Source organism: Lissotriton vulgaris, chromosome 7 (assembly GCF_964263255.1).
Source record: "Lissotriton vulgaris chromosome 7, aLisVul1.2, whole genome shotgun sequence".
Lineage (NCBI taxonomy): Eukaryota > Metazoa > Chordata > Amphibia > Caudata > Salamandridae > Lissotriton > Lissotriton vulgaris.
Genome location: NC_141695.1, coordinates 1521749416 through 1521773740, shown reverse-complemented (window position 1 = coordinate 1521773740; position 24325 = coordinate 1521749416). Strand labels below are relative to the sequence as shown.

The following is a 24325-nucleotide window of genomic DNA, read 5'->3' as shown; positions in this document are numbered from 1 at the left end:
TAGTGTAGGACATGGGCTCCCCTTCCTAGTAGGGATGCGTCCGCTGTTAAAACTATTTGTGGGACAGGCTCTTGGAACAGTCGACCTTTGCAAAGGTTTTGTCGATTCCACCAATGCAGAGAGTAGTATGCATGACTGGTCACCAACAATAGGTCTTTTATTTGCCAGTGAGCCTGGTTCCACTGCCTTGCTAGGCATTCTTGTAGCGGACGCATATATAGTCTGGCGTGAGGGACTATGAATATGCACGAGGCCATCATGCCTATTAGCTGCATAAACACTCGAGCTGGTAGTGAGTGTTGGGGTCTGAACTTTTGTATCAGCGTCTGCATTCCCTGGACCCGTGCTGTGTTGGGATATGCTTTTGCTGACAGTGTATCTATTGTCGCTCCCAGGTACTGTTGGACGTGGGAGGGTTGTAGGTGTGACTTTGGGTAGTTTAGTGAGAATCCTAAACTGTGCAGTAGGTGTATGGTCTTTGACATGTTATAGGCACATTGCTGGGCTATTGGCGCGTGTATTAGCCAGTCGTCCAGATAAGGGTACACGTGTATGTGTTGCCTTCTGAGATGTGCTGCTACTGTAGCTAGACATTTGGTGAACACTCTTGGAGCTGTTGTCACCCCAAATGGCAGGACCTTGAATTGGTAGTGCTGCCCTTGAATGGTGAACCTCAAATACTTTCTGTGAGCAGGGTGTATTGGTATATAAAAGTATGCATCTTTGAGGTCTAAAGTTGCTAGGAAGTCTCCCTGGCGTAGCAATGGTAAGACCTGCTGAAGAGTGAGCATGTGAAAATGCTCTGACAGAATGTAGAGGTTAAGGGTCTGAGGTCCAATATTGGTCTGAGAGACCCGTCCTTCTTTGGAATTAGGAAGTATAGGGAGAATACTCCTGTCCCCTGATGTTGCAGTGGGACTGGTTCTATGGCCCCCTTTTGTAGCATACTGATGACCTCTTGCTGAAGTAACGTTATATGTTCTTGTGACATAGGACGGTGGACGGGTGGAATGTTGGGTGGAGTTGAGGTGAGCTCTAGGCAATAGCCATGTTGGATAATTTGCCTGACCCACTTGTCTGTGGTGATATTTAACCAGACTTGTTGAAATTGTTGTATTTTTCCCCCGACCGGTGTTATGTGGTCTGGGGGAGTGTCAAGAAGTCACTGCTTTGTGTTAGTGGAGGATCTATTTGCATTGCCTCCACCACCTCTGCCTTTGGTATTGTTTCCTCTATAACCACCCCTGCTGGTGTTCTTGTTATATGTGGATTGTGTGTTAGTTTTGTAGTTTGAGGATTGCTGTGATGTTCCTCGCGCTCCTCCTCTATAATTGGAGCGACGAAAGGAGCCACAGTGTTGGTGGGACTGAAGTGCTCCCATAGATTTTGCTGTTTCTGCATCCTTTTTCATTTTGTCCAGAATGGAATCAACAGCTGGACCAAATAAAAAGTCTGGGGTAATTGGCTGATTAAGAATTGTAGACTGGACTTCATTCTTAAAGCCTGATATACGAAGCCATGCGTGTCGCCTTATTAGCACGCTGGTATTAATGGATCTGGCAGCTGTATCTGCCGCGTCTAGTGCACACTTAATGAATGCATTGGTGATGAGCTTTCCCTCTTGTATGAGTTCATCAGCCTGCTGTTTGTAGGGATCAGGCAAGTGTTGGAGAATGTCTTCCAAACTGTCGTAGTGCGCTCTATCATATCTGGCCAGCAAGGCCTGTGTATTGGCTATTCTCCAGGAGTTTGCTGCCTGATGCCTCAAATATTTTAGATTCCTTGTCTGGAGGTGCAGCCTCACCAGTAGTTTGTGAGTTTGCCCGCTTACGTGCGTTTGACACCACTAAGGAATCTGGGGTAAAATCTTCCGGTCCTTTGACGCTATGTCGGGCCTTAAAGTTAATTGGGCAAAGTCGGGGCGTATGCGTTCAACCAGAATGTCCCTGATACAGAGATAGTGATCCAAGGAGAACGGCTACCGTGGCACCACAACATGTTTAAGTACCTAGGCATATACATCTATAGAACACCCCGGGACATATTGGATGGCAACCTCACACGCGCGATAACATCCATTAGGTCCCAGATTTCCTTCTGGAAGACACTCCCACTCAATGTACCAAGCAGGGTGACACTTACGAAAATGATTGTCTTACCCAGGCTCCTGTATTATTTTGCCAATATCCCAACATACGTCCGAGCCCGCACATTCCGGGAGCTGGAGTCCATGCTTAGAGATCTAATATGGAACACCGGAAGACCTAGAGTGGCCCTGAGGAAACTCTATGCCCCAGTAACCGATGGGGGTTTCGCAGTGCCAAACCTAGAACTCTATTACCTGGCGGCGCAGTTGCAGTGGGTGACGGCCTGGCTAGCGGGCAGGCACCTGGCTGACACGGCCACGGCCGATGATATGTTGACACACGCCCAGATCCACTTCCTCTTCCACCCCTTGGCACCCACCAGGAGAGCGACCCAGCTACACACGGCAGTGGCTGTCACATGCTACAACAGGAGCCTGAAGCTCACTAAACATGTTAAACCGTACGCCCCAGCACTACCACTCCTGGGCACACCCGCAGCCTCGACTACCATTTCAGACGCAGCGCTAGAACATTGGACGCGCACGGGAGTAGACACCATGGCAGATTTATATGCCGATGGCGCACTGCTTCCTTTTGCAACACTGGCGGAAGACACCGGCCTACCGGCGGTGCAATTCCTGCTACACGCCTCCATTGTACTGACGTACTCACGAAAGTGGGGATCAATAGCGGAAGAACCACCCACACACCAATTAATACAACACCTACATGTTATGGGGAACGGCACGCATGTGGTGCACTGGTTGACATACGCATTACTATCGCACACACACCACAGCCTACAGTCATTGAGAGATAAGTGGGTGACAGACAAGGGCAGGGACTGGACGGAGAAGGAGTGGGAAATGGTGCTAGCTGGCCCGAGAAACATTCCACGTAATGCACGTTTCAAACTCATCCAATTCTATATTCTACACCGCGCGTACCTATCCCCAGACAAAATCAACTCCTATTTTCCGGGGGCTACGGCCAGTTGCCCACGATGCACCCTGGAAGGCGCAGATATTCTGCACATGATCTGGAGCTGTCCGCACCTCCGAACATATTGGCAGGCACTGATACAAATACTGGAAAGTTGCACCGACATGAAAATACCACACACGTGGGAGGCATGCATACTGGGTGTTTACAAGCGAACCAAACACAACAAAGTCCCTTCACGTTTCTGGGATCTAGGCCTCATAACAGCTAAAAGGCTGATCACGAAACACTGGAAGCGACCCACCCCCCCTCTGACGACGCATTGGCGAGCCTCCCTGGATAACTGGGCGAAAGCAGAAAGTATTACTCTACACAATGAGGAAACTGCGGGACTACGGAAGTTCCCGATCGCAGACTTGTGGGACGCGATGCTGGGCTCCCTACACAAAGACACCCAGGCGGACCCTGTTGCATCGCCGACTGCAAACTGCGCCATTGCCCCTCCTGGCGGTAGCCCATCCATCCAGCCTCCAGGTATCTTTGCAGCGCCCACAGGCGCAAACACGCCATAGCTGATGCAGGACGAGCCCGCCTGATACCTTGTGCATACCCCACACCTCATGCCACAGGCCCCTCTGGACCCTCCCCATCGCCGGGTGAGGACCCATCAACATCGCTCCAAGACACCCGAGCCCGCGCGGCGCGCGTGCGGGCCCCGGCCCACGGCCACACACCCAATACCAGTAAGATTGACGACCACGCTCCTACCCCGATCCCCAGTTCTCTAATTTTTTTTCTTTGTTTTTTCCGCTTACACCCCTGTTTCACACTATTCACTCGTTTCTTTTTTCCTATTCTTTATTGTGCAAATTTGTGTACTGTACTGGGCAGATGGGAACGGTCATCCCACGAAATTGTTGAACTGCATGAAGCACTGTCCAATTGCGAAATGTGATGTACCCGCAACTATGACTGACATCCTCGAGATGTGATCGAAACCATGATGTACTGATGGAATTGCCTTTTATTCTGTGATTTCAATAAAAGATATATTTAAAAAAAAAAAACTAAGGAATCTGGGGTAGCTGTCCATTGATGTATGTAGGATCTATAGGTGCAACTCTGTATTTTTTCTCAATTCTAGGGTTTATAACCCGGGCTCTAGCAGTGTCCTTAAAAATATCACCTGCATGTTTTAATACCTCTCTTAGCATTGGGAATGTTTTAACGTGTCTTTCAGATGTTGTGAGTGTATCAAAGAGGAAGTCTTCCTCAATAGCATCAGAGTGCATCTCTACATTGTGGTAGGTTGCTGCTCTATCTAACAGAGAATTAAATGCAACTGTATCCTCTGTGGGTGATGGCTTAGTAGGGTATTCTGTAGGGTCTGTAATGGGCAGAATCACTTCATTGTCTGGTTCCCCTCCTGTACCCCATGGCTGTTTGTCTGGCTCTGTATTTGGGTTTTGTGGATAACCAAAACCTACATCTGCGTCCTGATCTTCATCAGGGTTGTAGTCAGAGCGTGTTGGTGAGGTTGGGGTATAAGGAGTAGTAGGCATAGCAGGGGTGATAGGTTCAAAGAGGATAGGAGAGGTAGCACAGTCTCTCTTTTTCTTTAGGGGGATCATGTAAGAGTCTTCAGTTGGTAAAGAACCTTTTCTTTTTAGTATAGACAGTCACTTTACCAGTTTTTGGATCAATGTAGATTTTTGACTGGTTGTCTGTGGAGGGATCTGGGTGAAGAAGCTCCTCTTCCACAGTCGTTGGTTTTTATGTTCCAACCTTTGCTCTTTGTTTTTTCGGGTCGATGGTTTTTGGTATTTCGACCGTTTTAGGTGGTTGTATCGCTTTTGGTTGTTTTTCAACAGGTTTTGTTGGTTGAACGTCCTTTGGTGGCTTTACAACTTTTTTCGGACCGAGCGGTGTTGTCGGTTCGATAGTCTCTTTTTGTTATTTTGGAGCCTGCTGTTTTGGGTCGACGCCCTTTTTCAGGTCGATGTTCTTCGGCTCGACCGATTTCTTTTCGTCCACCTTTGGTTTCTGTTTCGGTTCTACGCTAGTTTTGGGCGTAGGCCTTGTACTGTCGTCGACTAGTTTGTTCCCTTTGCCGATACTTGAGGCTGATTTGCTCGATTCTACGTGCCTTTTGGGGGTCGATTCGACGTGTTTTTGTTTTTGTGTTGAATCGACGTGTTTTGGCTTCGAGGTTGACTCGACGGCCTTTGACTTGGAGCTCGACTCGACTGCTTTTGTCTTCGATGTCGGCTCAATGGTTTTTGGTTTGAAGGGTACTTTGGCCTTCGGTCCACGCCTTTAGGCTTCGATACCTTCGGTTCGACGTAATTCGGTCTGAAGACTGTATTGTCGACAAGTTTCGGTCTGGATGGAACCGATGTTGTGTGGCGTGTCTCAGAGGGCTCTTTCGATATGTTCTTAGCCGGGCGATATGGCGGGGCTGTAGAACGAGGTTGTTGGTCTTGGCTAAGGCCTGCTGGCGATGCTTTGACCTAAGTCTCTGATAGAGGTGTAGTGTCTATATGGGGTGGTGTACTCACGGTTCGCCCCTCGCCGTCATCGGAGTCGTCTTAAACTGCTACGATGTCCTGATCATAGTCTTCGAGAGCGACTATTAGTTCTCCCTCATCCGGAAATATTCGGAGTCGGGCTCCGAGTATTGTCCGTCGTCTCGGTCTGAGTCTTCGGCGCTCGCTAGATCTTCTTCGTCCCCGAAGATGTTTTCGGGCTCCGGCGCCGACCGTTGCATTTCTTGCCTCGCCGACCGTCGATTCCGAATAGTCTTTTTAGATCTGAACTGGGCACAGGCCAGGCAACTATCTTGGTTGTGATCCGGAGATAGGCATTTGTTGCACACCGGATGCTTGTCTGTGTGCGGGAACTTCGAGTTGCACTGAGGGCAGTACTTGAACGGACTTCGTTCCATCGACGGTCGGTCCACGTGGTGTCGAGAAGGCCTCACGGCCGATTCGACAACTGGAGTGCAACCGAGTTGTAAAAAGTGTATCGGCACCGAGCGCTTTAACAATACCGACGGTATCCGAAGGCCTTTTGGCCTTTTAAGAAGTTTTCTTGATTCCAAACTTGGAGAGTAGGAAAAGACATCCGAACCCAATGGCGGAGAAAAACAATCTGGGGATGGAGAGGATGCCCATGCTCACTGTAGTCCGATACTCATACTCATACGATACTCGTGATACTTCGAAGACTCTTCCAGGACAACAATGTGCAATCATCCGGACCAACACTAGGCGGCGATCTATGCACAGATATGAATGTCAGCAGCCCTACATGCCAAGAACAGATGCATACTGGTAAGTAGCATATTCCTTCTCTGCCCTGCCTTTTTGCTCTGTATTTTATTGTACCCTTGCCCCAGGTGGTTTTATAGTGCTTTTTGTTCTTTTCTTCACCGTCACCGCTGCTGTTTCTCGCCCCCGCTCCCAGCTGCTCGTTTCCTCCCACCTCCCCTACTTATGGCGACTGTCCCCATGTGCCCTCTGTGACCCCCGCCCTCTCACCCCTCCGTGTCTCCCGCCCCTGAGGCCCCACCCCTCTGTACTCCCATTCGCCACCCCGCTCCCTCCTCCCAGCTGCTCCTCCCTCCCACATCCCCTCCTATGGAGGCCAAGCAGAATCCACGCGCGCCTAAGACCAACCCGTCTGCGCCCATTCGCGCCTGGACCGCGCCCAGCACCTGGAACCCTGGCCCCAGCACACACCACAATGTCCGCCTCCACTACGACTCCAGCACCCTCCACGCACTCAACGCCAGACGATCACTCACCTGCTGCCTGGCCGCCCGAAGCGCACCCAAGGACTGTTTACCTGCTGGAACTGCAGCTTCACCAGCATCCGGCCCGCCAACCGGCACAACAAGGAACCCAACTTCCTCATATGCATCCTGCTAAACACCCGCTCCGCCCGCAAACACGCTGTCGAACTCTGGGACCTGCTCGACACCAACGCCCCAGACGTCGCCTTCCTGATGGAGACCTGACTGACCTCCTCCTCGGCACCTGACATATCCATAGCCATCCTGGAAGGCTACAAGATCACCCGCAAGGACCGCACCAATGGAATAGGAGGAGGAATCGCCATCGTCCACTGAAACACTCTCAAAATATCGACAGACGCCGACGACACCCTCAGCACCGCCAAGCACCTGCACTTCCAGATCCACACCGACCCGACACCACCCTCAGAGGCACCCTAATCTACAGACCCCCCGGACCCCGACCGCAGTTCAGCGACTCCAACGCCAACTTCATCAGCACGCGCAGCCCTCGCCTCCGCAGACTACATCCTCCTCGGGGACCTGAATTTCCACCTCAAGAACAACAACAATGTCGCCAACTCCTCCACCCTGATCGGCAACCTCAGATTCAGGCAACTCGTCACAACACCCAAGCGCTCCGCCGGCCGCACGCTTGACCCCATCTTCTCAGCAAGCACCCACGTCTTCTTCAACCGCACCACCGAACTCCACTGGACAGACCACCGCTGCATCCACTTCACCTTCTGGAAACCCACAACACCCAGCAGACGCCTCGCTGCAGCTGGGGCAAGATCACCTAGGACCAGCTAACCCTCGCCCAGAGCCCACCCGCAGATCCGAGCGACCCCAACGCTGCCACCCGCATCGTCAGACAATGGATCAGCGACTGCGCCAACACTCTCGCCCCGCTCAAGAAGAACCCCAACACCCACACTAGCAAGAGAGTCAGCTGGTTCACCGAAGGCCTTCAAGCGAACCTGCCGAAAACTAGAAAAAAACTGGACCGCGAAAGAGCACCGGAAAGCCACACAGTCCACAGGAACTCGACCCGCCGACAACCGGCAACTCATCAGACTCGCCAAGAGGACCGCCTTCAGAGACCGCATAGACAACCACGCACACAACAGCAAAGAGCTCTTCAGCATTGTGAAGGAACTCTCCAACTTACGCTCCAACACCAACGACACCCCACCGTCACAAAATCTGTGCGACTCGCTGGTCACCTTCTTCCATCGCAAGATCGCAGACATACACAACAGCTTCGACGCTGTCACCACCCCGGCAACCGCCAACACCCCTACTCCCACGACCACCACCCGCACCAACTGCCCGCGCGCCTGGACCAATATCAACGACGACGACACCATCAAGATCATCAACACCGTCCACTCCGGGTCCCCGGAAGACCCCTGCCCACACCACATCTTCAACAAAGCCAGCAGCACCATCGCACCCCACCTCCGGAAAACCATCAACATCTCCTTCGAAACAGCGACCTTCCCGGAGAGCTGGAAGCATGCAGAGATCAACACCTTACTAAAGAAACCCAAGGCGGACCCCAAGGACCTCAAGAACTTCCGACACATCTCCCTGCTCCCGTTCCCGGCAAAGGTCATCGAAAAGGCCGTCAACAAACAACTGACCAGATTCCTCGAAGAGACCAACACCCTGGACCAATCCCAGTCCGGGTTTCGCAGCAACCACAGCACAGGAACTGCCCTAATCGGCGCCACGGACGACAGCAGGCTCCTGCTTGACAACTGAGAAACCGCGGCCCTCATCCTCCTGGACCTGCCAGTCGCTTTCGACACAGTCTGCCACCGCACACTAAGAGGAAACCTGGGCCAGGGATGATGCACTACGCAGTGGATGTGCCACATATTCTGTCCCTGCAAAGTGTGTGTGTGTGTGTGGGGGGGGGGGGGGCCCATTTGGGGAGGTGCCCATCTGGAGTGCAAGGCTAGGACACTGAATACGTCATCTGAGGACATTCAACGTGTCCTTTTAGAGTGGCCGAATACTGTTAAACTAGCTTTGGTAAATGTGTATTCCAGACCTGTGAATCCAACAAAGGAGTCTTGAACTATCAATGAGCTTACATTCCTTAGTTCCATCCCGCAAGGTGTCCTGTTCGTGGTTGGGGGCGACTTAAATTCCCACTTTGAGCCGCTTCCATCTTTGATGGACGGAGCGTCAATGGAGGACGACCAGTGGGAAATTCCACCGGTAGCGGGCCCACCGCCTAGGGCTTGAACACCATTATCGGTCCAAATTGTGGCTCTGACTCTTGATTTTTCTATCAGGGCATGTAATGGACGCTCAAAAGCAGATATTCCACCTAAACCCACATTTAATAGACTAGGGCAAGAGTCATGTCTGGACTACATTTTTGTTGAGACGCGAGCATGGGACAAGGTCATCTACTTTGTTGTTGCGGAAAGAACTGAGAGCGACCACAATGCGTTGATCTTTGAATTCTCTATGCCAGGGGTACCTAATACTGACCAGATGGCTAATACCCCCCTTGAATCCAAGGCGCTCTTATCTAAAGATAGAAGAAGGGTCAGATAGGCAAAAATAGTAGAAAATCCTGAAGACATAGCTGAGCTCTTTGCCCAGATCGTCCCGGTACTCCAAGCCATGGCCACTCTAATTTCCCAAACCCACCACACAGATACTTATAAAGAACTGGGGAACCTCTATTCGGAAATGACACATAAAGTGGCGGAGGTGCTAAACCCCATAGTGCCCAAACGGATATCTAAGGGGAACAGAGCGTCATGGTTCAACTCGTCCTGTAGGAAGGCAAAACTAGACCTTCTGGCAGCCATAAAACAACACAGCAATAGGGCACTGATCAAAGTAAAGAGAACTGAGTACAAACGACTAACTCAGTGCGCCAAGGTGGAATGGGACCAAAACAACTGGACCAATATGTTGGCGGCCTTAAAATCCAGAGATTCACGGAAATTCTGGCTGATTGTAAAAACAGGGTCTGGTGATCCACCACTAGCAGTTGAAGATAACATTGCTGCCACTGTGTGGGAGGACCATTTCCATGCTCTATATGAAAGAGCCAATATTGATCAAGATGGGGCAGTAGAGGGAGCTTCTCTTTGTTCTACTTCCCAATTTGACCAGGACGACTTCTCGGATGAGGAGGTTACCTCAGTAATCCTGAAATTCGCAGCAGAAAAGGCACCAGGCTTGGATAAACTTCCTGGAGATCTTTCTAAATGTGAACCCAAGGTATGGGCCCCTTATCTCATGGTTATTTTCAATGCAGTTCTGGATGGGATGGCGGTGCCCGGTACTTGGCTGGGGGCAGAGATTGTCCCCATTTTCAAAAAGGGCTCACCTCTGCTTCCGGCCAACTACCGGCCCATCAGCCTCATAGATGTACCGCAAAAGATTTTTGGGAGGCTGATCTTAAACTGCCTATTGGACTGGATTAAAGAGCATGCAGCTCTGAGCCCGTACCAGGCAGGCTTTAGGAAAAATATATCCACTAAGGACCAGATCTTTCGTTTGACCCTGTTATGTTGGAAAACGGTGAAGATTGAAGGGGGTAGCCTTTATACCGTGTTTGTAGATCTCCGTGCGGCTTTTGATTTAGTCCCGCGGGGGAAACTGTGGTCTGTATTATCTGACCTAGGCATCTCTCCCTACCTCCTAAACCTAATCAGACGGCTCCATGCTGAGGTGAGGTGCGGCAAGAATGGCGCACTTTAGAATAGATTCCCCGTTGACAGGGGGGTGAGACAGGGTTGTGTCTTGGCACCGACCCTGTTCTGCCTCTACGTCAACTGGGTAATCGGCCACCTGAATGCGGTGGCGGATAGTGATGCCCCAAAGCTTGCAGGCAGCAGGGTGCCAGCGATTATGTTCGCGGATGACACCCTGCTGCTGTCTAAATCCTCTATGGGGATTCCACGTGTTCTTGGCGGTTTTGAGGCATTCTGTCATGAGCATGGCCTCGAGATTAATGCTCTTAAGACCAAGTTCGTGATTTTTAACCCTCCACGAACAACTCGACCAAATCCTAGTATAGGCTTGACCAGATTAGAAATGGTTCACACCTTTGAATACCTGGGGGTGACTATTAATGAAAATATTACCTGGACCCATCACGTAATTAAATCCCAACTTAAACTGGTCCAAGTAGAGGGGGGTATAATCAGGCTGGTAAACAACAACAAATCTACAGCTAAACCGATTGGCCCACAACTTAAAATTTATAGACTCCAGGCCAGGGGTGCGGTAACGTTGGTGGTGAACTCTGGGGTCACGTGAGTAGACACGAGTTGGGAGTTACCAAAAACAAATTTCTTAGACAACTCTTAGCCCTACCCCAAAGTACACCTCTCTTGCCTCTGAGGACCTTGGCCTCAGACCGCTTGACGAGGACTTGGGTTTCAAACCTTTAGCTTACTGGCAGAGGCTCTGGACAACTCCAGAGCTTCGTAATTACAGGATGGAACTACGGGAAACCCTAATCCTTCCAAATTCGGGGAAAATGCCGTGGATCACCTATGTAAGAACTGAACTTGGGAAACTGGGGCTCCATTCACCATGGTCCGAGCCGGAGTATGCCTGCTCCATGGTTACACGTAAGAATCTAGCAAAACTGTATCATGAATACTAACTTATGGTTTCTATACAGAATGCGCAGATCGGAACCCTAACAGAAATATTCTTAAGGATCAAGGATGTTTATCAATTTGAGCGCGTTTTAGATGACATGTATCCCAGTGCTACTAGGAAACTGTTTTTGCAGTGGAGGTATGGAACACTTCCAACCAGGAGTTTTACAAGCAAATGGAGTTCTTCTAACCCGAAAAATTGTCCTGGCTGTGATAGTGTCGTGGAAAACGATTTGCACATACTGTTTTTCTGTCCAGCTTACTCCAAATCTAGAAGACACTAGATTGTTCCATACTGTAAAAATTTGGCTTTTAAAAATTGTATGCAGGCGTACAGAATTTTTAAAACAGATTTAACAAGTGTGACTGTCTTTGCTGTTGCCAAATTTTTAGAAGCCATGTGGCGTAAGCGAAGGATGTTAATACAATTTAAATGAAAAATCATTTGCTTTTATTATCACCTGTAGGGATTTTGTTACCCGAATATACTAGTTATGAGAGATTCTTACATTTATAAACTGTCTAATATCTATACTGTGTTGTTTACAGGACATTGCCATCTTACTTCCTTGCTCCTAAATGTCTGACTGTAAATACAACTAATTGATATGTTTTAACCTGTATGTATATTTTTATGATATGTTTAATGGCAAATCTTGCCGCAATAAAGGAATACAAAGACAAAGATTACGCCTCCATGATGCCGGAATCCAAGAGAAGGCCCTGGACTGGACCACCTTCTTCCTCTCCGGGAGAACCCAGAGCGTCCGCCTCCCCCCCAAAGCCACTGAGATAATCTGCGGCGTACCCCAAGGCTCATCCCTCAGCCCAACGCTGTTCAATGTCTACATGGCATCACTCGCCCACGTCGCACTACGGCACGACCTAAACATCATCTCCTATGCCAACGACACCCAGCTGATCCTCTCGCTCACCAAGGAACATCATTTCCTACGCCAACGACACCCAGCTGATCCTCTCGCTCACCAAGGACCCCCACACCGCCAAAACCAACCTCCACAAAGGAATGAAGGTCGTCGCTGACAGGATGAGGAACAGCCGGCTGAAGCTGAACTCGGACAAGACGGAGGTCCTCATCCTCGGTTCCACCCCCTCAGCCTGGGACGACTCCTGGTGGCCGACAGCACTAGGAGCACCCCCATACCCACCGACCACGCACGAAACCTAGGGGTCATCCTTGACTCCACACTGTCCATGATGAAGCAGGTCAACGCCGTCTCCTCCTCCTGCTTCAACACCCTCCGCATGCTTCGCAGGATCTTCAAGTGGATCCCCACCGAAACTGGAAGGACGGTCACCCAGGCCCTCATCAGTAGGGGACTGGACTACGGCAACGTACTCTACGCAGGAGCCCTGCCGAAACTCCTGAAACTGCTCCAACGCATCTAGAATGCCTTGCACACCTGATCCTCGACACCCCCCGCCACATCACACCCCACCTGAGAGACCTGCACTGGCTCCCCATCAACAAGAGGATAACCTTCAAGCTCCTCACCCACGCACACAATGCACTCCACTACACCGGACCTGCATACCTCAACAGCCACCTCAGCCTCTACACCCCCGCCCGCCAGCTCCGCTCCACAGACCGCGCCTTCGCCACCGTCCCCCCGCATCTGATGAGTTACCTCCGGTGACAGATCATTCTCCCACCTCGCCGCTAAGACATGGAACACCCTACCCATCAGCCTATCGCCGACCGAAGACCTCCTAACCTTCAGGAGACTCCTCAAGACCTGGCTCTTCGAACAGTAGCCACGTTCCCCCCGCCCAGGCGCCTTGAGACCCTCACAGGTATGTAGCGCGCTATACAAATGCTATGATTGATTGATTGAAGGGACACGGCCCAGTGGGTCTTCCCAGTCACCCGTCCAGCCCACCCAGTCAGTCTTCGCATAGCCCTGAGCGGGTCGATCCGGGCTCGACGTCCGGACTGCCCAAACGTGCAACTTTTGCTATGGGTCAATGTCTGACTGGGTCCAGATCAAGTCCCCTGTGTAGGTCGTCGACGTCCAGATGACTCCGCCCCAGCGTCCATCGACGCCGGTGCCGACACCCAAGCTTCTTCAAGAGGTTGCTGCCCCCGACTCCTTGGACGTTGCTGCGACCTCCACACGGTGTTGATCGAAGCTGGTGCCGGCAACAACGCCTCTTCCTTGTCAGGAGGTTGACGCTTCTATTGATTCCCCGGGTCGGGGCCCATGGTGCAGGTGCCTTGTGTTGCCTGTCCTTCGGGTCAGTCTCCGGCTTCCCCACTTTTGTTGTCGAGTGGACGGCTCAGTCTCCAACCGTATCCTACCGACGGGTCGTTATCACCTAACCGGATGTCAACTGAAGCTGGTGCTTCTTCTCATGTGCCTTTCATAGGGCGGCTGCTATTCTTGGTTTTCAACCTCCTGTGGTCCCTCGGCTTTCAGATCCTTTACTTGATTTGCTCCATATGGAGCCTACAGATGTGGAGCGTTTGCTGCCATTTGGCGGCTCTTTATTTGACATTTTGCGTGGTACATGGGCAAGGCCCTCTTTTGGTGACCCTGTTGATCAGGCTATTGCTCGTAAGCAGCGTCCTGCTCCGAGTGATCCACTATGCCAGTCCTCTCACCCTAAGGCTCAGGGACTTGTGGTTCAGGTGGCCTTTGCCTTACACTCTACATCCGCATTGCCAATATTGCCTCCCACCAGGTAGTCTAGGCGGCTAGCTGGACGCGTGTGCTCACCAGCTTTTTGCTTTTACCAGTGCTGGTATCCGTGCTTTAAATACTGCGTGTGTGTTTGCGTGTGCATCCTCAACCCTCTGGGACTTTGTTGAGAACCTTCTCCCTTCTCCCTTGATGCCACTGACTCTGTGGGGCGAGCTATTGCTCGGTCTGTGGCTTTGCGCCACCATGCATGGCTGCGCGACAGTAGTTTCCTGGATAATATTCGGGATGCCCTCAGAGATCTACCATTTAATGATGTGGACCTTTTTGATCGCCATGCGGATTCAGCAGTCTCCCGGCTGTTGTCCGGGTTGCCATAACTTTTGCACAAATCTCTGCCTTATTTTACTATACCTCTATAACGCTCGTGTATAGTAGGTTCCATGGTTGATGTCTGTGGCTATTAGGCCTTCTCTCATTTGTTATAAGTTCAGCCGTATGGCTGGTTTGGTCTTCTTTTCAGTCCTCTGACTGTGTGTTTTGCCCAAGAGGATCCCATTATAAGGGGTTGACACTCACCCTATGTGGGGTATATGCTAGTACTAGGTGACTACCTTTGCCTTGGTACGCTCCTATGGAGTATTCCTCGCAGACTTCCTTCGGGATTCCCTCTTCTTTTTTCTCCTGCGATCCTACTGTTAGCAATTTTCTCCGCCACTGTGTAGCAATGCTTAGTGCTATTACTTAGGTCTTGGGCACGTAGTCCTTATTGGGCTTGTCCTCCAAGGTACTAGATTAGCATTTATGTCTCTGTTGTAGGTGGCCTCTTTTTCTCACCTCTTCTCCTACAGCATCATTTTTTTCCACATTCCCTGCTTTCCCGCACAGGTGTTTTCCACACTTCTGCCTGGATCTTTCTGTGATCTTTCATGGGACGTATTTGTTCAGAATACTTGCTTCTTGTGGTCCAGGGCACTTAAATTGATCCTCACTGTTTCCACTGTCGTGCCTGGTTCTCTCCCACCTAGCTTGTAGGGGACTGTGGTTCCTCCCGGGCGAGGGGAGGATGTTGCTTATTACCTTATCTAGTTTCTTTATTTTCTTCTCTGCTGGATCTGCTCTGTCTTGCACAGAGGTTGCATGCAGGTTCTTTCCTTCATGCGGTGTCTGTGGTCACTGACCCGGTCGGCTTGTGCCACCACCGCTGTGTGGTGCTCGGCTGCCTGGTGTCCCCTTTGGGCCGTTGCCCTCTTCATATTGTGCTTATCTGAGCCGCTCACGTTGCCCTGCAGGAGGTTGTTTACTTACTTTGTGTGGTCCCAACGGCCACACGATGTGCTTAGGTGCCTTCCAGTATGCTTAGACATCTTACAATGTTGCTCCTACTTTGACACTTGGCTGTGTGCCCTTGGCCTTTCGCCGGTTGTAACAGACCGCCTATGCCTTGGCGTGTCTTCCTTTTCCTACCGCCTTCTGGCCATTGATTGGTCACCTGCCAGTGTTGTCACATGCATCTAGTTGCTAAAGCTTGAACAGTGCTTCTTTCGCTATTCTACATACTGGGCCGGTAAGCGCTATCTGTCATAACGGTTGCCATCCCTCTGGGTTTTGTTTCCAGCGATGCATTGCATCTGGTGGATCTTTCAAACCTTAGGTCCAGTTCCACTTCTGGCGGTGTCATGAGATTCCTTTTCACTCCAGCATATCTAGTATGCGTTTTCTTGCCCCATACTGGCTCTTGCTGGGCAGGATTCTGCCGTTGGCTTCCGTTGTACCATGTATCTTGCAGGTGCAGGTTCAACAGTGTTTTTCCACTGTTTTGCCTGGTTGCCGGTAATCGCCTTTTGCTTTCCTCCGACACCTCAGATCCTTCAGGCCCTAGGCTTGGTTCGTCTTCCCCTTCGAAGTTGTGAACTCTTGCTCCAGTACGCGCAATTCTGGCTCTGGGCTTTCTCTCTCTCAACCGATATACACAAAAGGAGTTTTTGTGCTGTTCTTGTCGGCTTGTGGTACCTTTGCCTTTCATTGTTCTCCACTCTCTTCAGAGCTTCATGGTCTAGAAGTTAGCTGCGTTGACATTACTGTCCCCACTTTGTTTCATCACATGCTTGACAGCACTGTTTTGGTCTCATTATTGACAGCTAAGTTCTTTGTGGAACTTAGTGGGGTTCAGTCACAGACCTGCCTCCTCTACGGGTATGGCTTTGGTATCTATTCTAAGTTAAAAAATCTGCGGCTAGGCATCTCTATCAAATATATTGTTACATTAGGTAACAATGTATCTGGTAGAGACATAGCCTAGCCGCAGATTCCTTAACGCCCGCCCACCCTCCTCGTTCTGCAAGGACCTTTACAGGAAGGGCTTCCTATACTTGCTCCCTATAGGTGGCTTGCCCTTCGGCAGGGTGACATTTCTTTTCATTCCGACACAGAATGCTTCATCCATTTTCATTGCTACTCAGCCCATTCTTGGGATTGCGGTACAAAAGGGGGTGGTGATGGACTGAGCATCTGAATATCAGCCCGAACTGCCAAGCCATGCCTTCCCTGCACCGGAAACGAGCTTCCTAGAACCGGCTTCCAGCATTACAGCCGTCCTCAGCCAGGCTTGCTTGAATCCATGACAAAGTGAGCAAGGGACTCACGTCTGAGCATACTCTGCCAACTTATGACGAATAAGGCGGTACAAAAGGGGGTGGTGATGGACTGAGCATCTGAACCAATCAAACACTCACACCCAGTCAACAGATCTGGGTTCAATCCATCACCGTTCTTTAGCCCACTCTTCCACCCCAGTTCAGACATGGCCATATGCAAATCAGTCTGACCCTGTGCCTCATGGGAACAGTCCTGCCCGAACTGCCAAGCCATGCCTTCCCTGGACCGGAAACAAGCTTCCTAGAACAGTTCTGTGACTGGGGGTGAATGTTTTGCCATTGTGCTACATTCCGTCCATCATCTTGTGTGTTTTGCTGTTCAACCTATGTGGGAAGGGTATGCCCAGACGTAGGTCCCGTGCTCACTAAGCCACTGGAGTCAAGCTATCCTGCCTGAAGACGGCTGATAGCCAGAAACCGGTCCTAGGATGCTTGTTTCCGGTCCAGGGAAGACATGGCTTGGCAGTTCGGGCTGGACTGTTCCCATGAGGCACAGGGTCAAGACTGATTTGCATATGGCCATGTCTGAGCTGGGGTGGCTTGGTGAGCAAAATAACGATGGATTAAACCCAGATCTTTGACTGGGGTTCAATGTTTTGCCATTGTGCAACATTCCGTCCATCATCTTGTGTGTTTTACCATTCTTGGGATTGGGCGGTATGCTCATATGTCATGCGTTCTTTCCAACCTTCGGCCTGGAATGTGTGGTGTGAAATCTTTCATGTTTTTTTCCCCACCCAGCTCTCCCCTTCCCCTTGGGGTCTTTTACAACCCTGGTGACCCATTGATTCAAGTCTATTGGCTCTGCTACATTCTATGGGTCTCTTTTTGGGGTTACTACGTCTCTCTCTGGTGACGCCTTGTGGTGAGTTATCCTTAACCCTGTGTTCCGGACTTGTCCTTCACGGTTATACATTATGGACGTGAACTTCTTGTCATCTGCCAGACTGTTTTTTCACATCCTCATCACCCTCTAAAGGTGATTTGGTCTTCACTTTGTAGGGTTGTTTTTCAGAGCGGTGCTCTGCTCTTCCTTTTTCTACTGTTCAACATCCAGTGCCTGGCACTGTTCTTTAGGGTGCTGTTATTCACCTTTCATTTTTTTTTTCATCCTTTTTGCACACTGTTCCCATATTCTCACAGTTTTTGGTGCGGGCTCTGCGTTCTGACGCGGAAACGTTTCTCTGTAGAAAACTGACATCAGCGCGCTTGGAGGGGCATAATTGGCTCTGCTGACGTCATGTCCGTGGACGACGTCAGGGCGGAGTCGTGCGGCGCCGCCCCACGGCGCGCATGGGTGCTGCTGCAGAAAGTTTTCCGGATCCAGTCTGACGCCTGGGGATATTCTAAGTTAAGGAATCTGCGGTTAGGCTATGTCTCTACCAGACACATCGCTACCAAAGGTAAGTAACTCGTTCTTTAGTGATTTAACTAAACTTGGTGAGATGAGATGTCTGCTTGAGGTTTTTCAGTTGAGGTGAAATTATGCCTGTTTAATATTTTTGAGCCAGTGACATCTTGTAGGCATTGACACAAGAGTTTTTTAAACATGCTAGAAGTTCTTTTCAATCATGGAAGGCAGAATGGTGTCCTGAAGGTAAATGGTAGGTTTCAAATATTTGATGGGCTTGCTTGATTTGTTTTCAGATACCTGAGAGAATTTAGACCAGGATTTAGACTAGAGCACAAGAGAGAAAAGAGGAGGGTCTTCTTTTTGAGATATGTCAGTAAGTGTGATAGTCACTGGGTCATGGTATTTATGGATAAAGTCTAGAAGTTCTTAAATCCCTGACAGTGCTTAAAAAAAGTGTTTATAGTGTTTGCATGGCAGCTGAGGTTTGGAAAAGGTGAAGAAACTGTGGAAGTAATACAATATCCTTGAAAAGCTTATTTAAAAAAGTAAATACTTTTTTTATGTATTCCAAAGTAATGTTATCATATTGTAAATATTATTGGAAAGCCAATAATTTTATTATATTAAAATGTACTTGTTTGATTCCTTGGGAGCGGCGTTTACAGTTAATGATGTGTTCCTTTTATTTCCTCTTACAGAAAATTTTCCACTTTCTGACCTTATACTAGAGACCAGCACTGGTGTGGAGGTTACAGTGAACAGCAGCACCATACCACGGTATGTCATCCTTGGTCTTTCATTTGTTGATTGGATTACATTTTTTCCTTTGACCTTCTGACTTAATGTATATACAAAATGGTGAGATTTGTTAAAAAATGTTTGCATGAACCTATTCTGCACTTAGGTATTCTCATTCACTTCATTTTTTATTTCATTACCATTTTCTAGACAGGTTGCCAATCGACCTCTGCCTGGCAGCTCTACCCTCCCTATCTGAAAGTGACTATTTGTTATAGATTTCTTACTTTCGAACTACCCCTTTTCGTAGTAGTACCCTTGCGCGTCAGTATGTGGCGTTGGTCGAATCCACGTCCGTCGTCTGCATCATGGTCGCCGGGATGACATTGCGGTGTCTACTTAGACGCCTCCCCTGCGTGCTGATGTTAGTTCTTCCTTTTCCGTGCCAACTAGCGTTGATCCGGAGAGAGCAATCCCTTAGTCACAATTTTGACTAACTCTTTTTTATCTTTTATCAACATCTTTTTTGAGTCTCTTGACTCCTTGTGCACGAGGGATGTCTAACCTTTGACCCAGCTTCAAACCTTGTGACTCCTGTAGAAGTTGATGTCGGTGACCGATCCGCACCTCGTGTACCTTGGATGCCTGGAGCGCGACTTCGACCCAAAATTGTGCTCTGACTGCCTGGCCCTAAACCAGAAGTCTGTGCGGGAGCAGTCCCGAAAGCTTTTGGATGCCTGGCAGTCCGCTCCGCGCCGCTTGAGGTCCTGGTCGAGGGGAAGGTCGCAGGACCGGTTGCGGAGCCATCACCATTCATCATGGAAGTCTTTGCACTCCTCGGGTCGAAGCACAAGAAAAAGGCAAAGAAGCACCTTCACTCTTTGCCTTCTCCCCGTCCGTCGGCCTGCACAATGCGGGACCCGGAGCGTTGTCGCTCTCCAGCTCCTCCTTCGGTGCCCGCTGGAACAGCTCCGCGCTTCCCCCCCCCTTCCCGAAGCCGTAGCGTCCTCTGCCCAGCTTTTTCAGCTCCCTAGAAGGTCCCCCTGGGCCTAAGAGTTTAACCTGTTAAGGGTCAAGCTCCATGGGCTCATTTCCCTCTCGGGTGTCCAAGTCCTCTCCCTGAGGAGATGGGTCCTGAGCCTGTTGCTGTGAAGAAGCTGGTTTCCTAGTCTTCTTACCTTTCCTCTTGGAAGGTTGGGCCATACTTCCAGGCTCCAACACTTCTTTTCCCCCCCCTGCCTTCGGTGTTGTGCTCTCTTTTCACACACACAATTTCATTGATGTCCAGCATTGCTGCATGGGTTTTTAATTGTACCTCAGTCCATGCTGAGCTTTCCAGGTCATTACCAAGAAGACATGCAACTGGAAGCTTTGTAGAGACCACTACCTGTTTCAGGCCAGTAACACCCCCCCAGTCTAATGTCACCATAGTCATTGCATGGTTACTAGTAACACTCCGCATTGGTGACCGGGTAAGTTTTCCTAATCCGGTATTGCTCTGGGGAAACCAGTGTATCTCTCACCATAGTGACACTGGCACCTGTATCCCTCAGGGCTTCTATTCTAGTCCCATTAATCCAAGGGTATTTCAAATATTTCTTAAAGTTGGGTGGCCACGCAGCTAAAGTGGCAAACTCAACTTCCTCTACTGTAACAAGAACTGCTTCAGTGTGCAACCCTATTTGCTCTTGGTACACTGCTGATCACATCTGGAAACTGGCTACACCAGGAGTAGCAGGGGGCTTCTTGTTAGGACACGTAGCATCTCCAGTTAAATGTCCCAACTTCTTACAGTTGTTTCACCAGGCCTTTGCAGGATCAAAGTTCTTTTCCCTGTCCCTATTATTGGACTAGGAAGAATTTTGGGACCCACCCCAAGTGCAGGTTTTTGGGGCCCTTTTGAAGACTCGGGCTTTTTATCTTGGGGATTCTCGCCACATTTCACCTGGGGAGGTTTTGTAACCTCTTTCATTTGGTCCCCCATTGGTTGTTTTTGTCACCCTTGTCTTGACCCAATGGTCTGCCTTCTTTCCCAATTCTTAAGGAGAAAGTAGACCTAGGTCTACCAAATGCTGATGTAACTTTTCATTTGTGCCATTACTTAAAATATGTTCCTTCATAAACAAATTGTATAGTCCGTTGAAATCACGCACATTGTGTCCAGTTAACCAACCATCTAGTGTCTTAACTGAGTAGTCAACAAAGTCAATCCAGGATTGGTTTTGGATTTTGTGAGCCCCATGAATCTAATTCTGTATTCCTTAGTTGTGAGTCCAAATCCCTCAATCAGAGTTCACTTCATGAGGTCATAAGACCCAGCATCTGCCTCTGTAAGGGTCAGGAGTCTGTGCCTGCAGTTACCAGAAAACAGTTCCCAAAAGACTGCCCCCCAGTGTGACTTCCTAACCTTTCCCATTTCACAGCCTCTCTCAGGTTCACTCAGGCTGTGAACCATTTGGGATATCATCACTCTCTTCATATTTAGGGACAGTCCCTTTGGGGATTTTAGGATCATACGATTGCTCTTTATCCTTAAATTTCTGCTACCATTGATGGGTGCTAGGCCCATCTCTGCTCTCTCTCTCCCCAGATCCAGGAGTCTGGTCTCTAGATCAAATCTTTTGGCCAACCTGGCTAGCAGGTTGTCCTCCTCATTGCGGCTGTCCTCAATGTCCTCAGTAGCACCTGGTCCACCTGTGTGGACTCTAGGTACTGAGAGGTTTATTCTTGGAGTCAGAGCCACTGGTGCTCTTCTCTACCTGTGAAGTGGGGGAGGGGGGTTGGTTAATCTTCTTATCCCGCCATCTTCTTCCACGTCTGAGAGGTCTTCACCATTCTCAGAGGGATGGTCCTTATCATACCCAACCAACAGCTCCTGAAGCTTTTGTTTGGTGGAATGGGACCCCATGCTTATATTTTTAATTTTGCATAGGGACCTTACTTTCTTGAAAGATAAGTGGAAGTAAGGGGTGAGGTTGAGCTCCTCAACCTGGTCCTCTATTCCTTTGTAGTTATCTACACTAACAGCTGGTTTCCTCTTAAGAGACATTTATAAAATAAAACATCTCACCTCTCTTATTCCTAGCTAAAGTGACTTTTATTTTTCTAAAATTCTAAAGAACGTAACCAAGGCCCTAACAAGACTTTTAGTAATTTGGAAAAATTTGTCAATGCAAAAATCAGAATTCTAAAGACAATTTAAGAGTTCTGTTGTGTGATCAGGTGGTAACCGAGTTAGTCCAACAAATGCAAAGTTGTATATCCCACTACTGATCCACCAATCTAGGAAGCTGGCTCTGTAGATACTATACCAAAGTGAGGTATAGTGTATACAGAGTCCAGTGGAACCCCAAAGGTAGGCAGAGGTAAAAGTAGAAAACACCTTACTCTCTATTTGTGGTAGTGTGGGCGAGCAGTAAGGCTTTATCAAAGGGTAGTGTTAAGCATTTGTTGTACACACAGCACAGTTAGCAAAGAATCCACTCACTCAAAGACTGAACTTCAGAACAATTGGTTTTGTATAAAAATATTCTTTGTTATTTTATTTCCTAGAACCAAGCCAGCCAGGCACAGGTAAGTGATGTATACTTTGCAGTAATAATACAGTTTGAATTGCAGTTGTATATATATATATATATATATATATATATATATATATATATATATATATATATATATATATATATATATATATATATAGTCAGCGCGATTCACAGTGCAAAGGGGGGTACGCCAGTGGTGTGTGCTGGCCCCTACTCTCTTTTGCCTGTATATAAATGGGCTTGTTAAACATCTCATAGCCATAAAGGATACAGATGCCCCTAAATTAGTTTCAGGTAGAGTGCCTGCATTAATGTTTGCGGACAACACTCTACTGTGCAGGACACACCAGAGTTTTGCTTCTGCAGGTTCGAGGTGGGGAAAGGCCGGTAGGACTGGGGCCAAGTCACTGGGCGGCGTCCTTGTCTTAGCTTCGGCACAGCTGTTTGGTCCTTCGTTTTCTTTTCTTCTTTTAGTTTCTCGTCTGAGAATGCAAAGCTCAGGGGTGCCCCTAAATACTAGATTCAGGGGTGTTACAGGTAAGTAAAAGGTTGGGTCCAATGGGTTCCTACCTTAGGGTGGGTACACCCCCTATTATGGAATGCATGAGCCTATCTCTGGGTGGCTGGGTTCCCCCTTCTGCAAGATGGCGGGAACTGAGAGTTGTGGTTCACCTCGCCTCTCCCACCTGAGGGGTGGGCACACCTTCCTTCCTCACTTAGTTTTCCTGCCGGTTCTCGCCCCCAAAGTGGGGATCAGAACCAGTAGTGACCAGTTGCTGAAAGCAGCAAAAGGCCTGGGGAAGCTCACAAAGGCGGCAAGTGTAAGAAGATTCCCCTTTATGGAGCCTGCCCATCCTGGGGGATGAGGCTATGCACCTCGTCCCAGGATGTGCATTGTTTCAGGCCCCCAAGAGCAGCAGGCCCTCAACCCAGGGGTCCAGAAACATGTCTAGTGGTGGCAGCTGGGGAGCTGCCACTCAGTCTGGACACGAGTGTTAGGTCATTTTTCTGGGAGCATCTCTAAGATGCCCTCCATGTGCATTTTTCATTAAATCCCACGTTGGCATTAGTGTGGCTTTAATGTGCTGAGAAGTTTGATACCAAACTTGGGGGGGTGCTAGAGAGCCCGGAGCAAGATGGCCGCACTATAGTGCTGCTCTGCCGTTCGAGATCACCATCCGCCTATTATCCTGCTTTAGCGTCGCCATCCACGGCTCCATCAAGCGTGTACTGACTCCCGGAGTGCTGAGGATCACTTTGGGGCCGTTGACCCTGCTGAAACGTGCATGTAAAACTCCTCTTGGCATCAAGACCTCACTTGACGCAAGATGGCGGCCCCGGGGAAGAATTACCACTGAATTGAAAGAAACCCGTTAGTTAGATTCCTTATCTTAGAATATTCCCAGGTGTCAGACTGAATCCGGAAAGTTTTCATCAGCAGTACCCCTGCGCGTCGGTAGGCGTCGTCTGCTGCTCCAAGTTCGTCATCGGCGTTGTGATCGCCGGAATGACATCTAAGTACTTAAACGCCACCCTTGCGCGCTAACGTCAGTTCTTCTTTTTTCCGTAGGCAATAGCAAAAAGGAGTCAAGAGGGATATGGAACGGTATAGGGGATCGCCCTCCACTCTAACCAGTAAATCAACAACAAGATCCCTATACCTGGGGCGCTAATAACTTAGCAAAGACATGAGTACACATCACTCGAGTTGCATTCATCTTTTACATATCGAGCTAAACCCCTGCTATCTATCGCAGTGTGGTATTGCTCCTCTAATGTCTAGTTGTCCCCACTCATTCTATGGTTCCGAAAAAATTAAATACTGCGGTCTCAATTCAAAAAGTGTCCAGCGTGATGTCCTATAGATGTCTGCCGTATAGACTAACAGTGCATCTATCCACACTTC

General features: G+C 49.3%; 1 protein-coding gene across 2 annotated transcripts in view; it reads left to right on the top strand.

The window, feature by feature from the left end:
• The window catches only part of RALGAPB (Ral GTPase activating protein non-catalytic subunit beta), a 1758088-nt gene that overhangs the window by 1633103 nt on the left and 100660 nt on the right, over positions 1–24325 (top strand). For both annotated transcript variants that reach the window (XM_086932393.1, XM_086932392.1), the window contains exon 28: positions 18838–18916. In XM_086932393.1, coding sequence (XP_086788519.1) covers positions 18838–18916 — 79 coding nt within the window. The remainder of the gene's footprint in view (positions 1–18837; positions 18917–24325) is intronic.